Below are 18,925 nucleotides of genomic sequence, written 5' to 3'. Positions count from 1 at the left end.
CGTTCATTATTGCCTCAATGCTGACTAGTCTCCCAGTCCCTGCCGCTTAAAAACATCCCCACAGCATGATGCTGCCACCACCATGCTTCACCGTAGGGATGGTGCCAGGTTTCCTCCAGATGTGGCGGTTGGCATTCAGGCCAAAGAGTTCAATCTTGGTGCCTTTTGGCAAACTCCAAGTGGGCTGTCATGTGCCTTTTACAGAGAAGTGGCTTCCGTCTGGCCACACTGCAGCACTCCACCAATCAGGCCTTTATGATAGAGATGGTTCTCCTTCTGGAAGGTTCTCCCATCTCCACAGAGGAACTCTGGAGCTCTGTGAGAGTGACCATCGGGTTCTTGATCACCTCCCTGACCAAGGCCCTTCTTCCCCGATTGCTCAGTTTGGAATGGCGGCCAGCTCTAGGAAGAGTCTTGGTGGTTCCAAACTTCTTCCATTTAAGAATGATGGAGGCCACTGTATTCTTGGGGACCTTCAATGCTGCAAACATTTTTTGGTACCCTTCCCCAGATCTGTGCCTCGACACAATCCTGTCTCGGAGCTCTACGAACAATTCCTTCGACCTCATGGCTTGGTTTTTGCTCTGACATGCACTGTCAACGGTGGGACCATGTCCAATCAATTGAATTTGCCACAAGTGGACTCCAATCAAGTTGTAGAAACATCTCAAGGATGCTTAATGGAAACAGGATGCACCTGAGCTCAGTTTCGAGTCTCATAGCAAAGGGTCTGAATACTTATGTAAATAAGGTATTTCTGCTATTTATCTTTAATAAATTTGCAAAAGATTCTAAAAACTTGTTATCACTTTGTCATTATGGGCTATTGTGTGTAGATTGCTGAGGAAAAAAAGTAATTTAATCAATTTTAGAATTAGGCTGTAACATAACAAAATGTGGAAAAAGTCAAGGGGTCTGAATACCTTCCAAAGACACTACCAGTCAAAAGTTTGGACACACCTACTCATTCAAGGGTTTTTCTTTATTTTTGCAATTCTTTACATTGTAGAATAATAGTGAATACATCAAAACTATGAAATAACACATATGGAATCATGTAGTAACCAAAAAAGTGTTAAATAAATCAAAATATATTTTATATTTGAGATTCTTCAAATAGCCACCCTTTGCCTTGATGACAGCCATGCACACTCTTGGCATTCTCTCAACCAGCTTCATGAGGTAGTCACCTGGAATGCATTTCAATTAACAGGTGTGCCTTCTTAAAAGTTAATTTGTGGAATGTATTTCCTTCTTAATGCATTTGAGCCAATCTGTTGTGTTGTGACAAGGTAAGGGTGGTATACAGAAGATAGCCCTATTTGGTAAAAGACCAAGTCCATATTATGGCAAGAACAGCTCAAATAAGCAAAGAGAAACAACAGTCCATCATTACTTTAAGACATGAAAGTCAGTCAATATGGAACATTTCAATAACTTTTAGTTTCTTCAAGTGCAGTCGCAAAAAACATAAAGTGCTATGATGAAACTGGCTCTCATGAGGACCGCCACAGGAATGGAAGACCCAGAGTTACCTCTGCTGCAGAGGATAAGTTCATTAGAGTTACCAGCCTCAGAAATTGCAGCCCAAATAAATGCTTCACAGAGTTCAAGTCACAGACACATCTCACTGTTCAGAGGGGACTGTGTGAATCAGGCCTTCATTGTTGAATTGCTGCAAAGAAACCATTACTAAAGGACACCAATAAGAAGAAGAGACCTGCTTGGGCCAAGAAACACGAGCAATGGACCGGTGGAAATGCGTCCTTTGGTCTGGAGTCCAAATTTGAGATTTGTGGTTCAAACCGCTGAGTCTTTGTGAGACGCGGTGTGGGTGAACGGATGATCTCCGCATGTGTAGTTCCCACTGTAGAGCATGGAGGAGGAGGTGTTCTGGTGTGGGGGTGCTTTGCTGTTGACACTGTATGTGATTTATTTAGATATGAAGGCACACTTAACCAGCATGGCTACCACAGCACTCTGCAGCGATACGCCATCCCATCTGGTTTGGGCTTAGTGGGACTATCATTTGTTTTTCAACAGGATAATGACCCAACACATCTCCAGGCTGTGTAAGGGCTATTTTACCAAGAAGGAGAGTGATGGAGTGCTGCATCAGATGACCTGGCCTCCACAATCCCCTGACCTCAACCCAATTGAGATGGCTTGGGATGAGTCGGACTGCAGAGTGAAGGAAAAGCAGCCAACAAGTGCTCAGCATATGTGGGAACTCCTTCAAGATTGTTGGAAAAACATTCCAGGTGAAGCTGGTTGAGAGAATGCCAAGAGTGTGCAAAGCTGTCATCAAGGCAAATTGTGTCTATTCAAAGAATCTCAAATATAAAATATATTTTGATTTGTTTAACACTTTTTTGGTTACTACATGATTCCATATGTGTTATTTCAGAGTTTTGATGTCTTCACTATTATTCTACAATGTACATTTTTTTAAAATAAATAAAAACCCTTGAATGAGTAGGTGTGTCCAAACTTTTGACTGGTACTGTACATACATACAAACATACACTCACACTGTAAATGCACATCATGTTCAGAAGACCACACTCACACACACCCCCCCCCCCCCAGCTGAACCTTGGGAAGGGTGTGACCCCCAGTGCTTACGGTTTATGAGATCTGTTATCACGGTAACAACCCAAACTCAATCAGCCTGACAGCTTACATTGTCAGTTTGCCTTCCTCTGGTCTCTCTCTTTCTTTTCTCTCTCTCTCTCTCTCTCTGTTCCCATCTCCTGTGCAGTCTCTGGTGTGGGTGTGTCTCATCCCTCCTTTCCCCTCCCTCCGTCTTCCTTAGTTTCTCTGCAAATAACACAGACACCCCAAAACCAGGAGACCAGAACAACTGGTAATTGAAAAACCCTAAGGGGAGAGAGGAGAAAGGGATGGATGAAAGAATAAGAGATAGAGGAGAGAGAGCGAGAGAGAGAGAAAGAGAGAGAGCGAAAGAGAGAGAGAGCGAGAGAGAGAGAGAGAGCGAGAGAGAGAGAGAGCGAGAGCGAGAGCGAGAGCGAGAGCGAGAGAGCGAGATATAGAGAGCGAGAGAGAGCAAGAGAGAGAGAGCGAGAGAGAGAGCGAGAGAGCGAGAACGAGAGAGAGAGAGAGAAAGAGAGAGAAAGAGAGAAAGAGCGAGCGAGCGAGCGAGAGCGAGAGAGAGAGAGCGAGAGAGAGCGAGAGATAGAGAGTGAGAGAGAGCGAGAGAGAGCGAGAAAGAGAGACAGAGAGCGAGAGATAGAGAGTGAGAGAGCGAGAGAGAGCAAGAGAGAGCGAGAGATGAGTCTGTCTGGAATCTCTTTGCTGTCTTTTCTTCTCTAATATTTGTCTTGTATTGTCTGGTTGATATTGTGTTTGCTGAAGGATATGAGAAGTTAGCTTTGGGATGTCTCTCCACACATTACACAAAACATGTCCTCTGATACATGGGGTCAGTCTGGGAGTGTGTGAGTGAGAAAAGTGTGTGTGTGAGAGAGAGAGAAATAGTGTGTGAGAGTGTTTAAGTTCTTTCCCTCTCCCTCTCACTCTCTCTTACATCTTTTGCCCATTTCTCTAAGAAGCTCAACTCTCTTCTTGCCTTTCCTTTCCTTTCCGACCCAAACCAGCACACCAAACCCCTAAATATTTACACTAGAAAAGGAAAAGTGTCAATTTTCCAACTGGACTCATCACTCTCACATCTTTCCCTCTTCATCTTTCAGCCAGATAACACTGGACCATTACTTCTGAGGGGCTTTTCACTTCTTTCCCCCATTCTCTCCATCCTTAACTCCCCAGACCAACAAAGCTATGTCTGTCTGCCTGTCTCTGTTTGTCCGTCTGTCTGTCTGCTTACTTTGGAAGGACATAACAGGAGGTTCAAGAAGTCTCCCTAGGATGACCCTTGATCCAGACTGAGTAAGGGCTGTATAATAACATGGACAGGGTTCAGATAGAAGTGAACGATCATGGCTATTCCCAAAAGTAGTGCACTTCTTTTACCAGAGCCCTATTGGCCCTCATCAAAAGTAGTGCACTACAGAGAATAGGGTGTTATTTATGACGCAGCCCACAGCTCTACTCACCCACACTAGCAAAAACACAGAGATATTCAATACACTATTATCAACCAGGGGATTTCCTCATGTTGTCCAAATGTGTGTGTGTGTGTGTGTGCAGTATGTGCATGCTTGTGTGTGTGTGTGAGAGATGGATGGTTGAACCCCTGCCTGCTATTCTAACCCAGTAGTTTGAGAACAGATCTCTCTGTTCAGCCCAGCAGAATCCCATTATATAGCCCAGGACCATTCCACTAGTCAGCAGAATAGCCACACCAGACATTCACATCCTAAATGTTACCCTATCCCCTTCATAGTGCACTGCTTTTGCTCGGGGTCCATGGGGACTATAGTGCACTATGAAGAGAACAGGGTGCCATTTGAGACCCAGGTAAAGACATTCAAAGAGCTAGATCATCATGCTTTTCACCGTCCAACTCAGAAGAACACACTGTGTGTAAGCGTATAAGTGACAGTTGAGTGTTACGTTGACATTTCCATGTTGGTCTCATCCAGACTGTCAGGCCAGTGTTTCAGAGAGCTAGATCATCACACAGACTGTCCTGTAAGAGACACGTAGAGGGGTGTAAGATCTTTATTTTCCATGTCTATAAAGTCTATTGAATTGAATTGAGACGTGTAGGGACAGAGACGTATGGAATGGTATCAGTGTTACAGTATTGTGTGTATTTATTTTGTCACACCTACAATAACACGTCTCTACGCTTCTATACCTGCCTGTAGCTGGACAGTGACGTGTCATAGTGATCTAGCGCTCTCAATGACTCTGCATGTGCCTCAAATGGCACCCTATTCCCTATATAGTGCACTACTTTAGACCAGGGCCCATAGCTGTGTATAATACAGTCCAGTACATCACGGGGGCCCAGCTCCCTGCCATCCAGGACCTCTATATCAGGCCTGGAAAATTGTTAAAGACTCCAACCACCCAAGCCATATGACTGTTCTCTCTGCTTCCGCACGGCAAGCGGAACCAATGCACCTGTCTGGAACCAACAGGACCCTGAACAGCTTCTACCCCCAAACCATAAGACTGCTAAATGGCTAACAAAATGGCTACACGGACTATCTGAGTTGTCCCTTGTATTTTACTCATTTTTGTTCTATAATTTTTGACTGTCTCTACCCACATTCACAGGACTCTACATGCTCACTCACACTCCAACACACAAACACTTACTTCATAATTGGCTCACACACACATAACATGCACACACATTTTTACTGACTCTACACACACACATACACACACACACACACACACACACACACACACACACACACACCCACTCACATACAAGCTGCTGATACTCTGTTTATTATATATCCTGATGCTTAGTCACCTTACCCTTATACATACAGTTGAAGTCGGAAGTTTACATACACCCTAGCCATACATTTAAACTCAGTTTTTCACAATTCCTGACATTTAATCCTAGTAAAAAGTCCCGGTTTTAGGTCAGTTAGGATCACCACTTTATTTTAAGAATGTGAAATGTCAGAATAATAGTAAAGAGAATGATTTATTTCAGCTTTTATTTCTTTCATCACATTCCCAGTGGGTCAGAAGTTTACCTACACTCAATTAGTATTTGGTAGCATTGCCTTCCCACAATAAGTTTGGTGAATGTTGGCCCATTCCTCCTGACAGAGCTGGTGTAACTGAATCAGGTTTGTAGGCCTCCTTGCTCGCACATGCTTTTTCAGTTCTGCCCACAAATCTTCTATAAGATTGAGGTCAGGGCTTTGTGATGGCCACTCCAATACCTTGACTTTGTTGTCCTTAAGCCATTTCGCCACAACTTTGGACGTATGCTTGGGGTCATTGTCCATTTGGAAGACTATTTGCGACCAAGCTTTAACTTCCTGACTGATGTCTTGAGATGTTACTTCAATATATCCACATCATTGTCCCTCCTCATGATGCCATCTATTTTGTGAAGTGCACCAGTCCCTCCTGCAGCAAAGCACCCCCACAGCATGATGCTGCCACCCCCGCGCTTCACGGTTGGGATGGTGTTGTTTGGCTTGCAAGCCACCCCCTTTTTCCTCCAAACATAACAATGGTCATTATGGCCAAACAATTCAATTTTTGTTTCATCAGACCAGAGGACATTTCTCCAAAAAGTATGATCTTTGTCCCCATGTGCAGTTGCAAACCGTAGTCTGGCTTTTTGATGGCGGTTTTGGAGCAGTGGCTTCTTCCTTGCTGAGCGGCCTTTCAGGTTATGTCGATATAGGACTCGTTTTACTGTGGATATAGATAGTTTTGTACCTGTTTCCTCCACCATCTTCACAAGGTCCTTTGCTGTTGTTCTGGGATTGATTTGCACTTTTCGCACCAAAGTACGTTCATCTCTAGGAGACAGAATGCATCTCCTTCCTGAGCGGTATGACGGCTGCGTGGTCCCATGGTATTTATACTTGCATACTATTGTTTGTACAGATGAACATGGTACCTTCAGGTGTTTGGAAATTGTGGAGGTCTACCATTTTTTTTCTGAGGTCTTGGCTGATTTCTTTTGATTTTCCCATGATGTCAAGCAAAGAGGCACTGAGTTTGAAGGTAGGCCTTGAAATACATCCACAGGTACACCTCCAATTGACTCAAATGATGTCAATTAGCCTATCAGAAGCTTCTAAAGCCATGACATAATTTTCTGGAATTTTCCAAGCTGTTTAAAGGCACAGTCAACTTAGTGTATGTAAACTTCTGACCAATTGGAATTGTGATACAAATTGTGAAATAATCTGTCTGTAAACTATTGTTGGAAAAATTACTTGTGTCATGCACAAAGTAGATGTCCTAACCGACTTGCCAAAAATATAGTTTGATAACAAAAAATGTGTGGAGTGGTTGAAAAACGAATTTTAATGACTCCAACCTAAGTGTATGTAAACTTCCGACTTCAACTGTATCTACGTCTATAGATCCAGTATCCCTGCACATTGTAAATATGGTCCTGGAACTGACCCTGTATGTAGTATGCTTACTTACTTCATCATGTTCTTCTTATTTTATTTTTTAAATATCTGGTGTGTTTTTATTCTACCTTGTTATTCTTACTATTACATTGTTATTGATTACTGCATAGTTGGGGTTAGAGCTGTCAAGAAAGGCATTTCAGTGTCCCTGAGACTTTAAAACGGAAACTAATAATACTGTGTGTGAGAGGGGAGTGGATAGTGAGTCTCTTCTGAAGACAACATCTGAGTCTGTTCTCACTTCCTTAAAGAACTGCCCTGTCTAATGAACCTCCTCTTCTTAATGAGCATCTCTGGGTAATGAGTGTTTTGATGCTGCCTCTCCTCCCACACACACTCAGGCACACACACACAGACACACACACACACAGCTCATTAGCAACACCCCCCCCCCCCCCCCGACACACACAAAGCCCATTACCTACTCAATCACTGTAAACTATCCCGGTAAACAGTATCTTCACGCTCCTGTGCCTCCCTAAACGCTAATTAAGACAGCTGTCATGACCGTCTGGCGCTCCCGTTCATCACCACTTGATGAACGGGAGCGTCAGCCGGTCACCGGGAGAGACGGCACATGTTACCGTTCAAGAGGAGAACGCCACAGTAGCTACCGTACCGTTAGTATAATAAAGGGCGAGTTAAGAGATAAAATGCTGTGTGTGGACTTGTTTTCCTACAATGTCGTGACCAGAATGTCCTGACAAGTGACCAGAATGTCCTGACAAGTGACCAGAATGTCCTGACAAGTGACCAGAATGTCCTGACAAGTGACCAGAATGTCCTGGCAAGTGACCAAAATGTCCTGACAAGTGACCAGAATGTCCTGTCGAGTGACCAGAATGTCCTGTCGAGTGACCAGAATGTCCTGACAAGATAGGAAAGCAATAGAAATTCTGAAAAGTCAGGACATTTTGCATGTGACCAAAATGTCCTGACAAGTGACCAAAATGTCCTGACAAGTGACCAGAATGTCCTGACAAGTGACCAGAATGTCCTGACAAGTGACCAATATGTCCTGACAAGTGACCAATATGTCCTGACAAGTGACCAATATGTCCTGACAAGTGACCAATATGTCCTGACAAGTGATCAGAATGTCCTGTGGAGTGACCAGAATGTCCTGAACGCTAATTAAGACAGCTGTCATGACCGTCTGGCGCTCCCGTTCATCATCACTTGATGAACGGGAGCGCCAGCCGGTCACCGGGAGAGATGGCACATGTTACCGTTCAAGAGGAGAACGCCACAGTAGCTTCTGTACCGTTAGTATAATAAAGGGCGAGTTAAGAGATAAAATGCTGTGTGTGGACTTGTTTTCCTACCTTGTCGTGACCAGAATGTCCTGACAAGTGACCAGAATGTCCTGACAAGTGACCAGAATGTCCTGACAAGTGACCAGAATGTCCTGACAAGTGACCAGAATGTCCTGACAAGTGACCAGAATGTCCTGACAAGTGACCAGAATGTCCTGACAAGTGACCAATATGTCCTGACAAGTGACCAATATGTCCTGACAAGTGACCAATGTCCTGACAAGTGACCAGAATGTCCTGACAAGTGACCAGAATGTCCTGACAAGTGACCAATATGTCCTGACAAGTAACCAAAATGTCCAGACAAGTAACCAAAATGTCCTGATAAGTGACCAGAATGTCCTGACAAGTGACCAATATGTCCTGACAAGTGACCAATATGTCCTGATAAGTGACCAGAATGTCCTGTCGAGTGACCAGAATGTCCTGACAAGTGACCAAAATGTCCTGACAAATGACCAGAATGTCCTGACAAGTGATCAGAATGTCCTGACAAGTGACCATAATGTCCTGACAAGTAACCAAAATGTCCTGATAAGTGACCAGAATGTCCTGATAAGTGACCAGAATGTCCTGACAAGTGACCAAAATGTCCTGACTAGAATGTCCTGACAAGTGACCAGACAAGTGACCAGAATGTCCTGACAAGTGACCAGAATGTCCTGACAAGTGACCAAAATGTCCTGATAAGTGACCAGAATGTCCTGTCGAGTGACCAGAATGTCCTGTCGAGTGACCAGAATGTCCTGACAAGTGACCAGATGTCCTGTCGAGTGACCAGTATGTCCTGACAAGATAGGAAAGCAATAGAAATTCTGAAAAGTCAGGACATTTTGCATATCCTGAAAAGTAAAAATGCTATTTTAGGCTTAAGGGTTTGTTTAGGGTTAGGTTTAGGGGTTTGTGGTTAGGGTTAAGATAAGGTATAAGGTTTAGGGTTAGGGGTTCAGGAAAATAGTATTTTGAATGGGAATACATTTTTACTCCCCAAAACGTCCTGGCAAGTAACGAAAAACATGGCTGTGTGGGTGTGTGTGTGTGTGTGAATTTAAATGCTTCATTTACATGATAAAGAACATACAGTGACCATTCTATCTGCTGGTCTTTCTGTTCCATGGTAGCTCATATATACTGTACAACCCCAGGGGGAAAGTATAATTTACTATTCAACACTGATCTCTCACTAACTCTAATGTTTACTGAAACAACCCAAAATGAAAGTACGTTATTGAAAATATTTTTTTATTTTTATAGTGTGGGTTTTTTCCCCAGTGCATGTTTGATTGAAGCTTCCACCCTACTCAACAATAACACACTGGAGGGTGTGTGGGGGTGGGGGTGCATGTGTTTGTTTGTGTGTGTGTGTGTGTGTGTGTGTGAGAGAGAGAGAGAGAGAGAGAGAGAGAGAGAGAGAGAGAGAGAGAGAGAGAGAGAGAGAGAGAGAGAGATGGGGGAAGAGGGGGGAGGGGTGAGACAGGAACAAGGGGACTAAGGGTGGGGTTCACCTCAAGGTCAAGGTACACACACACACACACACACACACACACACACACACACACACATCCCCTCCCAGCTCCACCTGTGCCTCAGTAATCCCTGGTTAGCCCCAGGGGTGAGGGCCTGTTCCGGGGAGAGGAAAGCCAGGGGGGGCCCTTCCCTCTGGGTGTCCAACAGACAAAGACCGGCTCTGGGTGTGGAGCTACCACAACACAGACACACACAAAAGACAGGATACATAGAGAGAGAATGGGAGAGAGGGAGAGAAAGTGAAAGAGAGAGAACGAGAAAGAGAAGAGAGAGAGAGAGAGAGAGAGAGAGAGAGAGAGAGAGAGAGAGAGAGAGAGAGAGGGAGAGGGAGAGGGAGGAGAAAGCAATGGGGAGAGGGGATGAGAGAGAAAAAGGAGGGCAGAGAGAACGATGGAGGGAGAAGGAAGGAGGGAGGGGGGATGGAAGAAGGATAGAAGTGAGGGAGATGCAGGGAGGGAGTGATGCAGAAAGATGGAGGGAGTGAAGCAGAAAGATGGAGGGAGTGAAGCAGAAAGATGGAGGGAGTGAAGCAGAAAGATGGAGGGAGTGAAGCAGGCAGAAAAGAAGAGAGGGAGGAAAATAGGGAGAATTAGGAGGATCCATACAGAACCCATGAAGACACCAGAGACAGCTCCCCTCCTCCTCCTCTCTGTGCGCTGGTGTGTTTCAGAGGAAGAGGTCTGCTGGGACTGAGGCTTTATGATGCCCATCAACACAGCACGGAAACATCTCTCTCCCTCCCTCCCTCCTGGTTGTGTGTTTACTGATTGATTGAACATGCCAAGTCCATCTGGTGATTCCCTGATGGGAGCGACAGTGTGAAATTGCACAACAACAAACCAGCCCCCCCCCCCCCCCCCCCACACACACACACCTTTCCTTCTCTATCCCCCTTTTCTCTCTTTCTAACCCACCTTTATTTTTCTATCACATTATCGCAATCTCTCTCTAATTAAAGTGTTACTCTGTTTGACATTATCTATCATAGTCTGCTGCTGGAAAAAACGTATGTGTTATGGCTTTACACCCCCTGCTGTATTGTGGATAAAGAGTTACGTGTCTAACAGAACACAGAGGGTGTCCTTTAATGGAAGCCTCTCCAACATAATCCAGGTAGAATCAGGAACTCCCCAGGGCAGCTGTCTAGGCCCCTTACTTTTTTCAATCTTTACTAAAGACATGCCACTGGCTTTGAGTAAAGCCAGTGTGTCTATAAATGCAGATGACTCAACACTATACACGTCAGCTACTACAGCGACTGAAATGACTGCAACACTTAACAAAGAGCTGCAGTTAGTTACAGAGTGGGTGGCAAGGAATAAGTTAGTCCTAAATATTTCTAAAACTAAAAGCATTGTATTTGGGACAAATCATTCATGAAATCTTGTAAAAAATAATGTGGAAATTGAGCAAGTTGAGGTGACTAAACTGCTTAGAGTAACCCTGGGTTGTAAACTGTCATGGTCAAAACATATTGATACAACAGTAGCTAAGATGGGGAGAAGTCTGTCCATAATAAAGCGCTGCACTACCTTCTTAACAGCACTATCAACCAGGCTTGTCCTACAGGCCCTAGTTTTGTCGCACCTGGACTACTGTTCAGTCGTGTGGTCAGGTACCACAAAAAGGGACTAAGGAAAATTGCAATTGGCTCAGAACAGGGCAGAATGGCTGGCCCTTGGATGTACACAGAGAGCTCACATTAATATAATGCATGGCAATCTCTCCTGGCTCAAAGTGGACATGTTGAATGCACCAAGCTGTCTGTTTGAACTACTGGCGCACAGCTCGGACACCCATGCGTACCCCACAAGACATGCCACCAGAGGTTTCTTCACAGTCCCCAAGTCCAGAACAGACTATGGGAGGCGCACAGTCCTACATAGAGTCATGACTACATGGAACTCTATTCCACATCAAGTAACTGATGCAAGCAGTAAAATTAGGTTCAAAAAACAGAAATACACCTTATGGAACAGTGGGGACTGTGAAGCAACACAAACATAGGCACAGACACATGCATACACACACGATAACATACGCACCATACATACACATGGATTTTGTATTGTAGGTATGTGGTAGTGGTGGAGTAGGGGCCTGAGGGCACACAGTGTGTTGTGAAATCTGTGAAGGTATTGTAATGTTTTTTAAATTGTATACCTGCCTTAATTTTTGCTGGACCCCAGGAAGAGTAGCAGCTGCCTTGGCAACAGCTAATGTGGATCCATAATAAATCCAAATACAGAGTACAGAGCCAAAACAACTCAACATGTGTCACTGTCCCAACACTGTCACTGTTCCAATACTGTTGGAGCAGATGTAGAGGAGAACCAATCTGGAGTTGGACAGGGATGGAAGTGTAGTGTGTAGTGTATAGGGTGGTAGAGTAGTGTATAGGGTGGTAGAGTAGTGTATAGTGTATAGGGTGGTAGAGTAGTGTATAGTGTATAGGGTGGTAGAGTAGTGTATAGGGTTGTAGAGTAGTGTATAGTGTATAGGGTGGTAGAGTAGTGTATAGTGTATAGGGTGGTAGAGTAGTGTATAGTGTATAGGGTTGTAGAGTAGTGTATAGTGTATAGGGTGGTAGAGTAGTGTATAGGGTTGTAGAGTAGTGTATAGTGTATAGGGTGGTAGAGTAGTGTATAGTGTATAGGGTGGTAGAGTAGTGTATAGTGTATAGGGTAATAGTGTATAGGGTGGTAGAGTAGTGTAGTGTGTAGGGTGGTTAAATAGGGTACTCACAGTCGAGCCAGAGCCTCATTCTTCTGGAACAGGAGTTCAGGGAGCTGAGTGAGACGGTTCCTGTTCAGACGACTGTTCAGAAGGACAGAACACATTAGAAACCAGACAGACAACCTTACAATGTAGCTTTCTATCTAACAGGAAGAGTGTGTGTGTGTTCTCACAGTCTCTCCAGTTCCTTCAGATCATCAAACGCTCCTCTCTCAATGTTGCTAATCTGGTTCTCCATCAGGTGACTGAAGAGAAGGAGAGATGGATGGAGAGAAAGGATGGAGAAAGGGAGTATGGAGAAGGAGAGAGGGAGGAAGTATGGAGAAGGAGAGAGGGAGGAAGTATGGAGAAGGAGAGAGGGAGGAAGTATGGAGAAGGAGAGAGGGAGGAAGTATGGAGAAGGAGAGAGGGAGGAAGTATGTAGAAGGAGAGAGTGAGGAAGTATGGAGAAGGAGAGAGGGAGGAAGTATGGAGAAGGAGAGAGTGAGGAAGTATGGAGAAGGAGAGAGTGAGGAAGTATGGAGAAGGAGAGAGGGAGGAAGTATGGAGAAGGAGAGAGGGAGGAAGTATGGAGAAGGAGAGAGGGAGGAAGTATGGAGAAGGAGAGAGGGAGGAAGTATGGAGAAGGAGGAGGATGAAGAGGTAGAAGAAAACAGTTCAATTACTGATTGACCATATTTGAGGGACCTCAACCAGCCCCCACCCAAAAGAAACATGTTACTGAAACGTATAACCTCTAACTGTTATCTACACAGGGAAACATTTGATACTTTATCTCCCTGACAGCAACCAGTCTGTCATAAACTGGCTGGACAGACACAGGGACAGACACAGGGACAGACACAGGGACAGACACAGGGACAGACACAGGGACAGGACGGTAACTAACCCCAGGATATGTTATTAGTAACTATTAGTTTCACATTGACGGTTTTAACCATGTACAGTCCATCACTGTGTCACACACACACACTGTGCATCACTGTCAGACAGACAACAGTGTCTGTCGAAAACTCCCTGTCAGTCTAACACAGCAACCTGAGACAGCCAATCCCCTTCCTTCCCTGGGGTATTGTACTTCCAGGTCAAAGGGTCAGGGTAACCCCCCCAGGTTAGTTATAGTTTTTGGTTTGTTTATGAATCGGAGGAGAGGAGCATCCAGCTTTGTGGTAAAAAAATATTGTAGTACATACTCTGCTGTTCTATCACACGTGCAATGATGTCCATTGGGGAAAAAAACTGTTCATTGTTTGAAGTAATGTCTGTTGTTGTTGCAGGAAGCCTAGCGGTTAAGAGCATTGGGCCAGTAACCAAAAAGGTCACAGGTTTGAATACCCGAGCCGACTAATTGAAAAATCTTGAGCAAGGCACTTAACCCTAACTGCTCCTGTAAGTCGCTCTGGATAAGAGCATCTGCTAAAATGTAAAATGCAATAGCGCAAATGGACGTGGCAGTTTCACCACTACGGATTCCAGATTTAAGTTACGCTCCACTGTTCAGACCTGCAAAATACAAATCCAAATACATAATAAAGTTCTGAACCGGTTTGAACCACAAAAAAATACCGGTCCTTTCTTTTCCTTTTTTAACCCGTGAAATCGACATCGTTTTTACATTTAGCTTATTAAATTACTACACCAATCACTGTGGATAGAGCAGCTTTCTATGGACCGGGCAAGCTAGTTGTTTACATTTTATATGCTTGATGGACAGACAAGTGTAGGGCACAAGATCTGACTGATATTTTGCAGGTGGGGAACGAGAGAGAGGGGGCTTGGCTTAAAGCGCTGGGCATCATGATATGTTTCAAGTTTCAAGTTTTTAATGTCACGTGCACAAGTACAGTGAAACACCTTTCCTGCTTGCACTTTCCCAACAATGCAGTAATCAATATGACGTGCATTATAATGTGTTTAGGATATTAGTAGTAAACCTGTCATTACTTCACCTAATTACATAATTACAGTGCATTCGGAAAGTATTCAGACCCCTTCACTTTCTTCAGAACTCTGAGGTGTTTGAGGCCAGAGAAGGATGGGACTTACAGAACTCTGAGGTGTTTGAGACCAGAGAAGGATGGGACTTACAGAACTCTGAGGTGTTTGAGGCCAGAGAAGGATGGGACTTACAGAACTCTGAGGTGTTTGAGGCCAGAGAAGGATGGGACTTACAGAACTCTGAGGTGTTTGAGGCCAGAGAAGGATGGGACTTACAGAACTCTGAGGTGTTTGAGGCCAGAGAAGGATGGGACTTACAGAACTCTGAGGTGTTTGAGGCCAGAGAAGGATGGGACTTACAGAACTCTGAGGTGTTTGAGGCCAGAGAAGGATGGGACTTACAGAACTCTGAGGTGTTTGAGGCCAGAGAAGGATGGGACTTACAGAACTCTGAGGTGTTTGAGGCCAGAGAAGTCTGTCTTGCTGATGGTTGTCAGGTTGTTCCCATTTAGATCACTGGATGAGAAGAAGAATACACACAGAATATTAGCAAACATGTTGGTAATAAACACATTAATACTATATAAACATATTCACACTATTTAAACACATTCATACTATATAAACACATACTATGTAAACATATTAATACTATATAAACACATGAATACTATATAAGCACATTCAGACTGGTTTCATCTACAGTGCAGAATACATGACAGAAGTCTCTCCCTCCCTCTCTCCCTCTCTCTCTCCCTCCCTCCCTCATTCACACACAGACACCGGTAGCAGGTGCTATGTGACAGGGGAGCTGCAAATGGGTTGGTGTTATCTTGCCTGGGGCTACAATGTCTCTGTCAAACACCCACACAGCGTCCTCAGAGCAGTAGCCCACAGAGGTGCTGATTGGATGCAGCAGGCGGTCGACCAATCACAGGGTGTTTTATTAAACCACAGCAGGATGACTGGCACAAAACAGGAATTTACAGCTCCTTTCCAGAGGACAGTCTGCTTGCGTCCCAAATGCCACTACTTTTGACTAGAGCTCTGGTCCAATGTAGTGCACTATATAGGGAATAAGGTGCCATTTGGGACGTGTCTTCTGTTCTCAGTCTGATAACAGAGCATCCAACACAAAGCTAGAATGATAATAACCAAAGAAAAGCCTTAGTAGGATGAGATGTGTCATTTGTAAGCATCTGTGGCTATGTCATCATGAATAACCTGTCAATGTGATCTCAACCTTCAGTTTCTGAGAGTATGAGGAATCCAATGTGACAAAACACAGAGAAGCCTGGTTAAACCAGACTGAATGCTATTCTCACCATTGTTCTACTTCATGGTGAGCTGCAGCGTTCAGTCTGAAGGAACCTTAGCTTGCTATCAAACATCCTTGGTTATTGATCAACCAGGTCGCTCAACATCCACTTCGAAATTCGACATCCGTCCAGGTCCCCAGGATGCCTTCAAAACCCGCCACTAGGGGCAACGTTGTGCTCTATTACCATCAAGTAAGCTTGGGTTTTGCTAGGGCATTGTGGACAGGGATGGCGGTTGGGCGTAAGCCACGAGCTCCGGCTCCGATGGTAGCGTGTTCAATCCCAGTACTAGGCACTTGTTTTTTATTGTTTTGTTTTAACCCAAACCTGAACCCTTACCTTAACCACTCAGAATGAATGACTAAACTTAACCTTCAAAATGTTAGGTTTATGGACAAACGTCGGATTCTGCAGTGAGTCTGTGAGCAGGCTGGTCACAAGAAAGAGCCGTCGATTTCGGATGTTTGAAAAGGTCCTGAGGACGTCGATACTTAACCCTTTGAGTTGTTTCTGTTTTAACCCTGTAATCACGCAGAATTAACCCTGTAACCACGCGGAATTAATGGGTCAAAAATCGACGTTCATCCGATTACGGCAAAGTCTGAAGTGAAACTATGAGATCAGGTTGCAGGCAGGTCTATGAGAGCTTGTTCTATTGATAGGGTTAAAATATTCTGGGATTTCTGGAATTTTCTAAAGGTGACTCGAAATTGGAAACATTGATAAAGTGGTTGGTGAGATAATAAGGAGGGTATCTGATCTGAGGTGCCCGCTCTCTGCCCACCACAGACTACCCATAATGCAGCAGTGATCTGTCTCTACAGCAGGGGTTCCCAAAACCTTTTTAGTCCACGACCCCAAACATGTGAAAGAAAATCATGTTTACTTTATTATTCCGTCAATTGCAAAACATTCTAACAGTATTTCTGATTGTCTTCTCAATTCACGATCACATACTTTTAATGTGGGGCTATGACAGTCAATTGCAAATTAGTCTGACAATGTCTCTAATGCAGCGTTCAAAACAACTGGGAACTCAGAAATAAACTAGCTCCGACTGGGAAAAATCGTTTTGAACGGTCATCCAACTCGGAATTCCAAGTTGGAAACTCCGGCCTCTTTCTAAAGCTCTGACTTTTCGACCTGAAGATCACAGACATCATGATTTGACTTAGTTTTTTTCAAAGTTCCCAGTTGTCTTGAAAGCACCATTATCTCACCACCACTAATGAGATGGGTGTGCTTGATCCATGTCGCCTCGGAGCTTCTCAAAGCCAGGGGGGCGTGGTGAACAGTGCGCACCTCATCTCTCACATCCAACCAGAATCAATATTTGGTTTTAATGCTGAAAGAACACTGCAGAATCCAGCTTCACACAGATATGAGCTGGCGAGGGGTACCGTTTAATGCTCGGAGGGAAACGGCAGGGTACTCGCTTTGAGTCAGGAACCAAAACTCCTCCGTAGTGAGCCTTGATGCATTGTCTGCAGCAATCAGTCACATGACAGCTTGAAATCATTCCAATTCAAGCGCAACGGTCAAGTGCGGCCTTTTCCCACGATCTAAGGGCGCTTTCCCAATATATATATTTTTGGGGAAATTCTTCTGCGACCCCATTTTCATATCAGTCACAACCCCTAGTTTGGGAACCGTTGCTCTACAGTATGACCTCATTGTCTTTGGTTTGATTGACAGCCAGAGAGGAGAAGATGATGTCACCTTTCCCACAAGGCTCTGTGGTGAGAGCCTGTAAGACGCTGTGTGTGTGTGTGTGTGTGTGTGTGTGTGTGTGTGTGTGTGTGTGTGTGTGAGGTATCTGGTTGCTGTACTACAGTAAAGTGTGGGGTAGAGGTTGACCTTGTCTGTCCCAAAGATTGGTAGAACAGGGGAGACAGAGTGTGTGTGTGTGTGTATGGGGTGGGGCAGTGGTTTAGGTGTGTGATCTTGACCCAGACTTCACCCATGGAGCAGTGAGAAAAATTATGCAAGGTGAGAGAGAGACAGAGAGAGAGAGAAAGATACAGAGAGAGATAGAGAGAGAGAGAGAGAGAGAGAGAGAGAGAGAGAGAGAGAGAGAGAGAGAGAGAGAGAGAGAGAGAGAGAGAGATGTTCTATAATCACTCTCATAATGTGTGTGAAATTCCTCTGACAGAGTGAGTGGGCACCAGGAGAAGGGTGTGTGTGACCTATATACTGCACACACACACAGTGACACACACACACACACACACACCTATATACTGTATACACACACACACACACACACAATGTTCTCTTCCTACTGTTTCAGAGAGCAACCCCTACAAAGGAAGACCTACCTCATCGCTAGAGAGACACTTGTTATTGTGTCACTGTTACAAACAAGGGGGCCTGTACTTACAACTGAAATCAATGATGTGGTTTCGTAGGTTTACGTGACTGGAGTATACAGTGAGGGAAATAAGTATTTGACCCCTCTGCAAAACATGACTTAGTACTTGGTGGCAAAACCCTTGTTGGCAATCACAGAGGTCAGACGTTTCTTGTAGTTGGCCACCAGGTTTGCATACATCTCAGGAGGGATTTTGTTCCACTCCTCTTTGCAGATCTTCTCCAAGTCATTAAGGTTTCGAGGCTGACGTTTGGCAACTCGAACCTTCAGCTCCCTCCACAGATTTTCTATGGGATTAAGGTCTGGAGACTGGCTAGGCCACTCCAGGACATTAATGTGCTTCTTCTTGAGACACTCCTTTGTTGCCTTGGCCGTGTGTTTTGGGTCATTGTCATGCTGGAATACCCATCCACGACCCATTTTCAATGCCCTGGCTGAGGGAAGGAGGTTCTCACCCAAGATTTGACGGTACATGGCCCCGTCCATCGTCCCTTTGATGCGGTGAAGTTGTCCTGTCCCCTTAGCAGAAAAACACCCCCAAAGCATAATGTTTCCACCTCCATGTTTGACGGTGGGGATGGTGTTCTTGGGGTATTAGGCAGCATTCCTCCTCCTCCAAACACGGCGAGTTGAGTTGATGCCAAAGAGCTCGATTTTGGTCTC

General features: G+C 44.6%; 1 protein-coding gene across 1 annotated transcript in view; it reads right to left on the bottom strand.

The window, feature by feature from the left end:
* The window catches only part of LOC311122003 (slit homolog 1 protein-like), a gene marked incomplete at both ends in the record, with an annotated part of 76,767 nt that overhangs the window by 44,022 nt on the left and 13,820 nt on the right, over positions 1-18,925 (bottom strand). Inside the window, 3 exons of the mRNA XM_084196434.1 lie at positions 12,644-12,715; positions 12,808-12,879; positions 15,017-15,088. Of these exons, the coding sequence (XP_084052560.1) occupies positions 12,644-12,715; positions 12,808-12,879; positions 15,017-15,088 (216 nt within the window). The remainder of the gene's footprint in view (positions 1-12,643; positions 12,716-12,807; positions 12,880-15,016; positions 15,089-18,925) is intronic.

Source organism: Coregonus lavaretus (assembly GCF_964263955.1).
Source record: "Coregonus lavaretus genome assembly, contig: HAP1_SCAFFOLD_419, whole genome shotgun sequence".
NCBI classification, from domain to species: Eukaryota; Metazoa; Chordata; class Actinopteri; order Salmoniformes; family Salmonidae; genus Coregonus; species Coregonus lavaretus.
The sequence above is the reverse complement of the archived record's forward strand: the minus strand, read 5'-3'. Positions and strand labels throughout refer to the sequence as shown.